At 44.2% G+C, this 12,344-nt stretch overlaps 1 protein-coding gene across 7 annotated transcripts in view; it reads left to right on the forward strand.

The window, feature by feature from the left end:
* The first annotated feature begins 499 nt into the window (after positions 1–499).
* The window catches only part of TMEM218 (transmembrane protein 218), a 28,030-nt gene continuing 16,185 nt past the window's right edge, over positions 500–12,344 (forward strand). For 3 of the 7 annotated variants that reach the window (XR_567822.2, XR_567823.2, XM_008688253.2), the window contains exons 1-4: positions 511–648; positions 1,335–1,522; positions 10,975–11,084; positions 11,949–12,051. Coding sequence is in view for 5 of the 7 variants with exons in the window: in XM_008688253.2 (XP_008686475.1) it covers positions 10,975–11,084; positions 11,949–12,051 (213 nt within the window). In the remaining 2 variants the exon portion in view is untranslated. Of the gene's footprint in view, positions 660–1,334; positions 1,523–10,974; positions 11,085–11,948; positions 12,052–12,344 lie in introns of all 7 variants that reach the window. The other 4 variants (XM_040631079.1, XM_008688255.2, XM_008688254.2 and 1 more) reach the window with 4 other exon arrangements.

Consider the following 12,344-nt stretch of genomic DNA (forward strand, 5'->3'; position numbering starts at 1 on the left):
ATGACTGGGCCTGACCCTACCTCTCCGAGGCCTAATCTGACTTGCCCCCAGAGTCCCCCCGCCCACCCAAGCCAGTGGGTCGGGGACTGAGATGTCCATCAGACTCCGAAACAGACATTAACGTCTACACTGCTGTACAAATGTCCGGACTTCGAGATGAGGGGAAGGGGTTGCCTTCTTCCGCTTCACAACCTGGCTGTAGAGTCTCCACAGTAACAGCGAGGGAGTCCCAGAGAGCAGCTCTCTCCCGCCTAACCACCAGCCCCGAAGCTAGACTGACCAATGGGTCTGCGGGTTACCTAAGAAATGGTGTGATTGACAACGGGGTGGGACGGGAGGCGGAGGCAGAACTGCCTCAATCCAATCAAACTTGAGGCCGGTCTCGGGAACCAACAGCACCGACCAATCGGAGGACGTAACGAAATGCGACGTGCCCACCCACCACGCTCAGTTCTGCCTGGAGGCGCTACGGACGTAAGCAAATGAGAAGGAAGCTGGGTGTTGAAAGAGCGGCTCTGATTAGCGAATCTGGAATAGACTGGATGAAAGCCCACTTGTGATTCGTCATAAGTAGACCAGAAGGCCCTGTGGGCTGGAACCGGCCGGACAGTTAGTCGTGAGTAGGGGACCTCGGAGAGGGAGAGCCAGGTGAGGGGGAGGTGAGGAAAAGGGGTGGGGGGGCTGCAAAGGGAGAATGGCGGAGGCTGGGGCTGAGGAGGCTGGTAGACGGCGTGGGCGGATGGCTGTGAGCGGACTCTCAGATCACCCTTAGCGCAGATCTGGACCCAAGGCCCGGCGGCAGATAAATACTTAATTGGGGCCGAGAAAGAAGGGATGCTTTGCCGTGCTCCTAAGAAAATGAAATGTCAGTGCCTGATTCAAATACGTTATGTCGATCATACCTTAATCTGTCCAACTACTGGGAGGTAGCCCGTCGAACATTCTGAAGATGATACCTGGGGGTGACGATTTCGGGCCGCCAGTTTGAACGAGCCGCAGGGCTGGGGAGAGACGCTAGAGCCCTAGTTCCTGGGGTGTTGACTCCAGCGCTGGAGTGCTGCTGTCCGGGGGGCCCTAGGAGAGATAGCTTACAGACGGTCCACACACCGCCCAGGAAAAACGGTGGAAGGACGTCGTCTGGATCCACTGATCCCCTTTTACTCTCAGCGCGTTGAGAGAGAATGCCACATCGATGGCATTTAGGTAGCTCCGCGACTTGCATTTTACTTAATTACAAAGGCAGAAGCATCCTAATACATTAAAATTCAAACCGTAGTGAAATGTTTACTGTAGAAAAATAAATGTGTGACAGCCCCCCCCCATTATATTTGAAGGTTTGGAACGGTTATAAAGAAAGTGGAAAGGAATCCTGAAGAAGGATCATTCGCTCTTGTAATCCCTGTTTCTGCTGCCTTCAAGGCCTTGAGTCTGAAAATGTAAGAATGGGTGAGATACCTAGCTCCCACCAGCAGCTGCAATAGGACCAACTTACCCTCCATGGAATCCACATTTGTACTGGACTGTAAGTCATCTTCTAATGGCCATTAGTATTCTCACACATGATCGACAGCCACGGCGAGCAGTGGATTTTTAATCTGTTAGACTGTATGTGCAGGGGTCAGGGACCTTATTGCATGCCTCTCTATCAGTTTTCTCTGAGGGCTGTGAGAAAAGGTATGCAGAACCAAGATTAAATGAATGAGCAGTGCTCCAAACAGCCCTTTAAAAGTTTTGGACAATCTCCTTCCAAAGAAATACCTCACAGCATGAGCACAGAGGGGAAAAATTGGCCCTGGAGTTGCTCTGGTTGTCAGGCACTAAATAGGGTGTTCAAATTGAGACATTATTTTGTTCTGACTCTAGTCTACCTGCTTTAAATGCCACAGACTTAAGTAAATGGACTTCCTCTGGAAACCAGGTTGGCTAAACCATCTGTTCTCAAAGAAAGTTTGAAAAGTCCCAGACGTGAATCCAAAACACCATTGTTTTAATTTTTTAATCATATTTACTCAATAATTTAGCTATTCCAGTATGGGAAATAATCACAGTATTATTCCCACACAGAATTAACAAGGTAAAATGACCAGATGTTCACTTCTTTCCCACAGCAGCGCTCTATACTATACCCAGGCTTTCCTTTCCATGCTTAGCCAGAAAATGTACACAGTTTGGTTATGAAGTGATGAACCGCATTCTTATAAAAGCTTGGGGATATTTATCTCATTACTTTAAAGCCATGCCATATATGGATTCCCGGTGTCTCATGAACATTTAATATTCCATGGGGGATTGAAGGGCCATGTTTCTAACGGTACCAACGTCGACCACCACTTGCCCTGTATTCTAGGCGTTAGAGTTGGTTCAAGTTTTACAGGTTATTTTTACAATTTATCCAAAACAGCAGCAATTAAACTTAATCTTGTTAGGGTAGTACCACTGGCTCAGTCAACCAAGCAGGAAACCTGAGTCATCTCTTAACACCTTTTCTCTTGACCCCTTTCTGTTTCCACAACTAAGACAGGAGTCCAGACCCGTGTCATCCCTTATCCAGAGAGTTCCCTATTGGTCACCAATCTGGTCTCTCTGATCTCAATTCATATGCACTGAGCCACCAGCTACCTCTTTAAAAATTAAGAATTCTCTCAAGAATTTCGTAAAGAGAGAATATTACCCTGGGTAGTATAACAGATACCTATGCCCTACTAATAGGTGAACAAACATTAACATTTTGGCGCATCTGCTTAAGTTTTTTCTTTTAGATAAATAAAACATCGCAGATTGATTTCAGGTCTCTTTTGTTCTCTTTTCTAGCCCCATTTGTCTTCCTCCCTCTCATCCCAGAGGCAAACATTCTTTTGAAATTGTTGTGCTTCGTTCATATCCATGTATTTATATTTGTATGGTATATATGTACATCATAAACGATATATTACTTTTTTTAAGATTTATTTATGTTTTAGAGAGAGAGCATGTGTGAGAGAGCTCAGGGCGGGGGGCGGGCAGAGGGAGAGGGAGAGGAACTTAAGCAGACTCCACGCTGAGCGAGAGCCCTACGCAGAGCTGGATCTCATGACCCTGAGATCACAACCTGAGCTGAAACCAAGAGTTGGACGCTTAACCAACTTTGCCACTCAGGCACAGTCAGCCACTTCTATTACTTTTTAAATTTTGAAAATACAAGTAGTATCATACTGTGGGCTTCATTTTGTAATTTGCTTTTTTATCACTCAACGGGGTTTTCGAGATAACATATCTATACAGATAGCCAAGTTCATTCATTTTAAATGTTCTTCATGAGTGTGTAATACTGTATCCATTCCCTTATTGATGGACCCTTAGGTTTTTTCAGATGTTTTGCTATTTTGAAAAAAACTTCAATGAATACCTTTGTACATGTCTCTTTATGCAAGAGCTTTTCTAGAGCGCTGGTTCTCCAAGGGGATGGTACTGCCCTGTTGAGCATTTTGGAATTTGTGAGAGCACTTTTGGTTATTACTGTGATTTAGAGGTACCACTGGGGTTTACAGAGCAGGGCCGAGGTTGTTAGATGTTCTGCAGTGAAGAATTGTCCTGCATCCTGTACCATTTTCAAGAGTCCCACAGGACACGCATTTCTAATCTGAGCCTAGAACCTAACTCCGTTTTTCATATAAACATAATGTATTTTTTGGCACCGTGTGATATAGTAAAATTTCCAGGAATGCAACTCAAATGTAAATCAAGGGGAAATTATACTTACTTGTGTTTTGGAACCTTAACAAGAGTTGTTCATCACTTGAGAAAATCACATAGCTGAAGGCGGCCCAGCTCGTGGTATTTGAGTTGCAATACAGCACACCTGCACGAGCCCGCGTTTGTAGCTTCTGCGCTCATGGTGATTCTAAGTTTAGGTGCAAGCATCTGACTGCTGTACTTCATTATGTATTCTAGTCTAGTCAGCCTGAACATTTGTATATTTAAACATATGCTGTTTTATTATGAATTACTTTCCATTTAGAATTGGCCTGTATTTGACATAAAGTAGAGGTCGAGTATGACTGTTTTCTGATTGGATAGTCATTTGTCCCAACACCGTCGATGAAATCCTTTACCTGCAGCATCACGACCAACTCTGTCCTGTACCAAGTTCTCCTAAATGCACGATCTGTTTCGGGGCTATTTTATTCCACTGATCCATGTGTCTTTATGCCATATCACACTGTTTTAATTACCTTGGTTTTATACTGTGTCTTGCGGCAGTTGGTAACAAGAAAGGCAAGTCTCCATCCTAGTTCTCAAAATTGTTCTCGCTATTCTTGGGCTTTTGCTCTTACATATGAATGTAGGATACGTTTTCAAGTTCCATGAGCTCCACAAAAATTTATTTTGAGATTTTGGTTAGAATTGCACTGAATTGATGTTGAGATCTTTTAATATTGAACCATCCCGTCCAGGAATGTAGGTTATTTCTCTACTTAGGTCTGTTTTGTTATTCTATTCAGGCCTTTAAAAAAAAAACAAAAAAAAAAACCTTTGGGAACACTTGGGTGGCTCAGTCGGTTGAGAGTCCAACTCTTGGTTTCGGCTCAAGTCATGATTTCAGGGTCATGGGATCCAGCCCTGCCTTGAGCTCCTCACTCACCACAGAGTCTGCTTATCCCTCTCCACAGCCTCCTCTCAAGTTCTCTCTCTGTCTGTCTCTCTCTAATAGATAGACAAATAAATAAATAGATAGATAAAATATTTTTAAAAATACCTTTGAATAAAGTTTAACAATTTTTGCTGTAAAAATCTTACATGGCTATCTTTGGATTTATTCCTACTTATACACAAAAAAATACACATTTTTCTACTATGAAAGTTTCAAATGCATTCAAACGTATAAAAAACAGTATAGCAAACACTCATGTACTCATGATCCAGCTTCAACAGTTACCTCATGACTGGTTCTGTGTCGTGTTAGCCTCTTTCACCTCCTTTCCCTGGATAATCATGAAGTTCCCGGACATACTTTCCTATTCTCTGTGGTATGTCTGTGTATGTCTATATGTATATTGTAATCGTTTGGCAGTGTAAGCACAGTATCATGACATTTTTTTTTAAGATTTTATTCATTTGAGAGAGTGAGAGAGAGCATGTGCGTGAGATTGAGTGAGGGGAGCAGCAGAGGGAGAGGGGCAGGCAGCCTCTGAGCGGAGCGTGGAGCCGGACCTGGGGCTCGATCTCACAATCCTGAGATCATGACCTGAGCTGAAACCGAGTCAGCCACTTAACCCACTGAGCCACCCATACACCCCAATATCATCCCTTAAAAAAAAAACCACCAAATATCCAGATACTGTTCAGATTTCCCCAGTTGCCCCCTAGAAGGTTTTTGACATTTGGTTTCCTTGAATCAGGGTTCCAATTACTCCATATCTTTGTCAACACTTGGTGGTGTTGCCTCCTCCAGAGCAAAATAATAACCAAGAATTTAACTTTGAACTGTCCTTTCTCATCTTCCATGTAACTGTTGACAAATATTTTAGCGCTTCCTTATTTTTTTTTTATTGTTGAAGTATAACTGACATACGGTTTTAGGGGTGCAACATATTGAATCTGTCTGACTTATTTATTTTTTAACTGGAAGTTTGTACCTTCGTGGCCGTTCTGGGGGGGCATCTAGAATTACTGCAGTGTGGTTTTCATTTACAATTTCCTGCTGACTATGGAAATTGAGCGCCTTTCACATCTTTATTGGCCATTCATATATCCAAGTTTCTGAGAGAGGTATACTAAAATCTCCACTAAATTTATGGGTTTGTCCATTTATTGCAATGATTCCTTTTGGCTTTATGTATTTTGAAGCTTTATCTTAGGTTCATATTTGTCCTGAGTTGTATTTTTTTGTTGAATTCTTCCTTTTGTGAATGTCACTATTAATACCTTTCAAAGCTTTCCATTCTATTTTGTTTCATACTAATATCGCTTCTATTTAGTTTTGTTTGTTTATTTTTTTAATTGTGGTAAAAAAACATGTACATAAAATTTACCATCTTAACCATGTTAAGTGTTTGGTTAAGTAGTCTTAAGGATATTCACACTGTTGTGCAAGGGATCTCTAGAACTTTTTCATTTTACAGAACTGAAATTCTGTATCCATTGGACAACATCCTCCCATCCCCCCTCCCACTCCCACCCCCGGTCCCCCTTGTTTTTGTTTTGTTTGTATTTGCTCTTTCGGTCTCTTTATTAGCAGCCTTCATTTTCAGTATCTCTCTCATTATTCTTTCCATGCAAAGAGCTGGTTTAAACAAAATCTAATATGAAAATCTCTTTTAATAGTCAAGCATAATCTGTGTGTGTTTACTATGATTACTGTTATATTTGGGTTTATTTTACAATCTTATTTTGTATTTTCTATTTTCCTTGCTTTTTCTTTGTTTCTTTCCCCTCCCGCCTTCTGCCTTCTTCCTTTATTTTTTTCACTCTACTAGTGTGGAAGTTATTCACCCTATTTCTTTTATTTGGTGTTTACCTGTGTGTTTTTAACATGCAGACTTAGCTTCAAGTTTACAGGTAATCGTTAACTTCATCTCCTCCAGCGTAAAATAATAACCAATGATTCTACTTGGAACTGCCCTTTCTCATCTTCCATGTAACCGTTGACAAATACTTAAGCTCTTCCTTGTTTTTATTTTTTTTTATTAGTGAAGTATAATTGACATACAGTGTTATATTAGTTTCAGGTGTACAACATATTGAATCTCTGTGACTTACTTATTTTATAACTGGAAGTTGTACCTCTTCATCCCCTCCGTCTATTTCACCGATACTTCCCCTACCTCCCCTAAGCAACCACCAGTTTGTTCTCTGTATTTAAGAGTCTGGCTTTTTGTTTTGTTTGTTCACTTGTCTTGTTTCTGAAATTGCACATATGGTGAAATCACATGGCATTTGTCTTTCTCTGACTGACTTATTTTATTTACCGTAATACTCTCTAGGTCCATCCATGTTGTTACAAATGGCAAGATTTCATTCTTTTTCATGGCTGAGTAATATTCCACTGTGTGTATGTATGTGTGTGTGCATACCAGATCTTCTTTATCCGTTCTTCTATTGATGGACATTTAGGTTGCTTCCTGAATCTTGGCTAGTATAAATAATGCTATAATAAACATAGGGCTGCTCAAATTAATGTTTCCATTTTCTTTGGGTAAATTCCCAGCAGTGGAATTACTGAATCATATGGTATATCTATTTTTAATTTTTTGAGGAACCTCCATACCGTTTTCCAGGTGGTTGTACCAATTTACGTTCCACCAATAGTGTACGAGCGTTCCTTTTTCTCCGCATCCTAACACATGTTATTTCTTGTCTTTTTCATATCTAGCCATTCTGACTAGTGTGATGTAATATCTCATTGTGGTTTTGATTTGCATTTCCCTGATGATGAGTGATGTTGAGCATCTTTTCTTGTGTCTGTTGGCCATCTCGATGTCTTCTCTGGAAAAATCTTTATTCAGGTCCTCTACCCATTTTTTCATCAGATTGTTTTTTGGTGTTGAATTGTAGAAGTTCTTTATGTATTTTGGGTATTAACCCCTTATGGGATATGTCATTTGCTAATATCTTTTCCCATTCACTAGGTGGCCTTTTTGTTTTGTTGATGGTTTCCTTTGTTGTGCAAAAGATTTTCATTTTGGTGTAGTCCCAAGAGTTTATTTTTGCTTTTGGTTCCCTTGCCTGAGGAGACACATCCATAAATGTGTTGCTCTTGTTCTTCATTGTTTTTAACTCTTCAAACAATTAGGCCTTCTTATCATTACAGAGATCTTTACTCTCAATATTACCCAGTATTTTTCTTACCATCCCTCCTTACATCTCATGCCTTCTTTCTTGGTTCATTTTCATTCTTGTTCAAGTACAGCTGTGACAGGTGAACTCCATCTCACTCTTTGTCTGAAAACGTCTTTATTTTATACCCACTCTAGTGGGAGCCTTGCCCACTGACTTGTGTGACATCCCCACCGAGAGGTTTCAGTTGTCTCTGCTGGGATCCTACAAGTTTCTCACTTTTAGACTGGTTTTATGTACATCTTACTTCTCGAGATTCCTATACCGCTTTGGTAGTATGATTTGAACCCCACACTTGCGTGTGGTGTTGGATCAGGATTCAAATTTCTCTTGGGTTAGTCTTTTTTCACTCATGGCCCGAGGTACTTGGCCAACTTTCTTCCAACAAAGTCAGCAGCAACTGTTTTAGTCCCTATTTCAAAGACAGGTGAGCCTTTTCTGGGCTTATCTTTATGCCTTGTTCTCCGTTCCAGTTCTCTGTGTTGTGGATCTGAGACCTCATCTGTCCAGGAGGATACCACTCCAAAGGTCTGCAGCTGGTTCTGGTACCCCTGTAGACCTTTGGGCTCACTCCTGTTCACCACTCAGATTTTGAATTATGCTTTCATTTATGGTATTTAAGGATTTTCCTGTATTGCTTCCCAGCTCCGCTGTGTATTGACTTCTTTTTGCTCGATTTTATTAAGCATCTCTATGTGTTCACTGTCGTGTGAGGTATTTCCCTTGTTAGGTCTGTCCAGCATATTGACCAGAAGTTACAGTCCTCTTTCTAAAGCTGAATATGATCCTATCAGCCCTTCACTTGATTTCTGTGGACTTGTTAGCATGGCTTCATTTATTCATCCAACAAATATTTCTTGCTTGTAATATCTGTGCTAAGAACTGGGGATACTGTGGTGAGCAAGATATAAAATCTCTTCCCTCATGGAGCTTGCTATACTGATGGGAGACATAGAAAGTAAACCTGTAAATAGTAAGTAAAAATGTACCCTGAAGGAAATAAGGAGTGGTGGAGAGTAATTGTTTGGGGTGTTACTCTAGCCAGAACCATCAGGGAAGACTTTTCTGTGGAGGTCACATTTAAAGCTGAGCTCAGACAGATGAGGAGAAGCCACCCTACCAACAGTGGAAGATTCGCTGGGAGTCGTGGGTTAATTCCAGGCCGTGGAAACAGCAAGCGCAAGGACCCAGTGGTGGGGACACGCTTGGCAGTTCAGAGTTACTGAGGTGATACCGTGTGCTCTAATGGGGGGGGCATGCACCCCAGTTAGGTTAGAGAGGCAAGTGAGAGCCCAGCCCATCTGCTGCCATTCCTCTCTCGGCCCACCTCTCCCCCTGCCTGCCATCTTGCCACACTGATTCTTTCCCAAATGGGCCTGTGGGAAGTCACCTCCTCAGTAAAGCCCTTCTCCCTTTGCGCTACCTCTGCTCCCACTTTGTCCCACTTTGTCCTTTGTCTCCTTGTCAGAGTGTGGTGTGGGTAGTTGTTTATGTGACAGTGTTCTCCAGTGGGCCTGCAGTTTCTGTCAGAAGATATCTCTTATTTACACTTGTGATCCCCAGACTGGCACAGAATAGATGTTGATCGAATAAATGTTTGTTTGTTTGGCAGTTTATGCCCAGGGCTTCCTTTCCAAACTTTCCAATGCCTTTATAACAGAACTTCTCATAGATAACGATTTTTGTCATATTTAAACCATCAGGGTAAAAAAACCATCAACTGAGGAGGCATTTATTTGCTGAAGGTTTGTCTCCGATACTGAAGGGGAAAATCAGGGTGGGGGTGCTCTAGACTCAGTGGAGTGGGTCAAATGATGGCCCCCAAAAAGTTTGTGCCCACATCCTGATCCCTGGAACCTGTGAATGTGACCTTACGTAGAAGAAGGGTCTTTGCAGACATAATTGAGGGTCTTGAGAAGAGATCAGACCAGATTCTTTGGGTGGACCCTGAATCCTCCACAAACATCCTCATAAGAGGCAGAAGAGGAAGAGACAGAGACACAAAGGAGAAGGCCATGGGAAGACAGAAGCAGAGACTGGAGCCATGCAGTCTCAAGCCAAGCAATGCCCAGCCCTCCGGATGCTAGAAGATCCTGGAAGCATTCTCTCCTAGAGCCTTTAGGGAGCTCCGTCTGGCTGGCACGTTGATTTCAGACTTCTGGCTCCAGCACTGGGAGAGAATACCGTTCTCTTGTAAGCCACCGGTTGGTTAACACGTACGCCTTCACATTACGTCTTATGTAACACGGCTGTAGTAAGACTTCCGCAGACGCCTGTTGCCGTGCCTGAATGAAATGTGTTTGTAAGGTACTTAGCACGCCGTGAATGCTCAAACAGAGTGAGGGCCCCCCTTCTTCAGCGTCTTCTTCAAGGACTTAGGAGTTTGCTTCCCTTCGTGAAGAAAAAACAACAGGGGGACGTTTCTGTCTTGCGAATGTCTGGGCAGTCAAAGCTCACACCACAGACTTAGCCTGAGAGCCTCAGCGTCCCCATGGGCTCCGTAGCGCTTGGGTCCTGGGGCCGTCACAGCCCCCTGTTAGCGTTTCTGGCAGGAGAGAGTTCGGCTTGCTGCTGCGGGTCGGGGAAGCCAAACTGGAACTCAGCAGATTTGAAGTGACCCACGCAGAGCAGAAAGCAACCTCTCTGTCCTCACCTAAAACAAAGGCTTGGGGTTTTAAATTTCTTTTCTTTTCTCTTGTTTTTTAAGATTTTATTCATTTATCTGTCAGAGAGAGAGCGAGAGTGAGCACAAGCAGGGGGAGCGGCAGAGGGAGAAGCAGGCTCCCCGCTGAGCAGGGAGCTCAATGTGGGGCTCGATCCCAGGCCCCTGGGATCATGACCTGAGCCAAAGGCAGACGCTTCACTGACTGAGCCCCCCAGGTGTCCTGGGGTTTTAAATTTGTAATTCCTGTGAAGGGACTGGACTTCCCCAAAGACCTGTACCAATTAATCCTCGTCTCACACCAATCATCAGAAGTTCATCAGACTGAGTGCAGACTTTCTGTATTTGTATCTGCATTTGTCTGAAGACCCTCACACAAGCTGGGAGTGGGCAGAAGACAGGCAGAACTGGCGCAGGGGGGCGCGGGGTGCATGGTGCCCGGGGTGGGGGGGCCGGGGCTGAGCGGGGTGCAGTGCTCACGCTTCGTCTCCCCGCAGATGGCTGGCACCGTGCTCGGGGTGGGGGCCGGCGTGTTCATCTTGGCCCTGCTCTGGGTGTTGGTGCTGCTGCTGTGTGTGCTGTTATCCAGAGCCTCCGGGGTGGCCAGGTAAGGCCTTGTCTCCAGCTGAGAGTCCAAGGTAAAAGTCATTAGAAGTGAAATCGCTGATGTTCATTAAACATTTAGAATCCAGAGGATCATTTTTGTAATTACTGGCAGTTTGAATGAGTTGCATTTTAACCTATTATCATAAGCACTGACTGCGTTATTTATGCTCTGGTGCAGAAGTGAGAGGAGAAGGGAAGTAGTATTTTCCAGCTCTCGGTGTGGAGGCGATGGGGGGACAGAAGAGGCAAAAAGGAAATCCGTGCTTGCTGCCTATTGAATTTCTTGGGGTTGTACGGGTGTGTGTTTCTGAGTTGTTCAGACTTAGGGCACATGCTTGGTCTGGTCCCTGAGGCTCTAACCTGGGCCTGGGGACATCTGCAGACCCACAGATGGCTTGGGCTGGCTCTCTGTCGGGCACTGGCCTCAGAACACCGACCCCGACCACACTGCAGAGCTGTGCTCTGGCCAGACGGTGTCGGTGTGAAGCGGCGAGCTACGTGATTTACCAACGTCTTCCAGCTAAAGACAAACAGAAAAGTTGAGAAGAGGGAAGGCTGCTTTGATTCGTCATGATTTCGAAGGCACAGAGGCAAAATAGAAAGTACCCATTCCCATTGTTCGGAATTTGGAATTCGCAGGAATCAACAGGAATGCGTCCAGTCGGGGACCTGTCTAGGAAGCAGGGCTCTGGGCTGAAGGGGAGAGCATTTCTAAATTCCCTGCACAGGGTGGGCAACAGGGCTCTGGGCCTTGTGAAGAGACTGAAACTGAGAATATCGGCTCCAGGGAAGGGCCGCTCCAGACCTAACTGATGAGAGAGGAATCCATAAACGGTACTCGTAACATTCTGTCTTTTGACCCCAGGTTCTCTGTCGTTGTTGTGTTCCTCGGCGCTCTGATCATCACATCGGTTCTGCTGCTCTTCCCTCGAGCCAGTGAAGTCCCAGCCCCAGAGGTCGAAATGAAGGTAAAACTATTGGCTTTATTTTGCTTTCGAAGGCATAACTCTTGTCTCTCTTAGTCGAGACCTCCATCCTGCCCTGAGCTGTTCCCCCAACGTCAGGTCAGCCGAAATGTGTTAGAAGCAGGAAGTTAATACGAGGGTGGGGAAAGCTCAGAGGGAGCTTTACATTCCCCTGTCCTTTCACCCAGGGCAAGAAGCTCGCTCTGATTCCCACGTGCAACACCACGGGGCAGTTATTTGCCTGATTTGAGGGCATCCCCACTGGGCATCGAGCTGTACGAGCGATGTGTCCAAGA

The sequence above is a fragment of the Ursus maritimus genome, unplaced genomic scaffold, assembly GCF_017311325.1.
Source record: "Ursus maritimus isolate PB19 unplaced genomic scaffold, ASM1731132v1 scaffold_16, whole genome shotgun sequence".
Classification (NCBI taxonomy): Eukaryota; Metazoa; Chordata; class Mammalia; order Carnivora; family Ursidae; genus Ursus; species Ursus maritimus.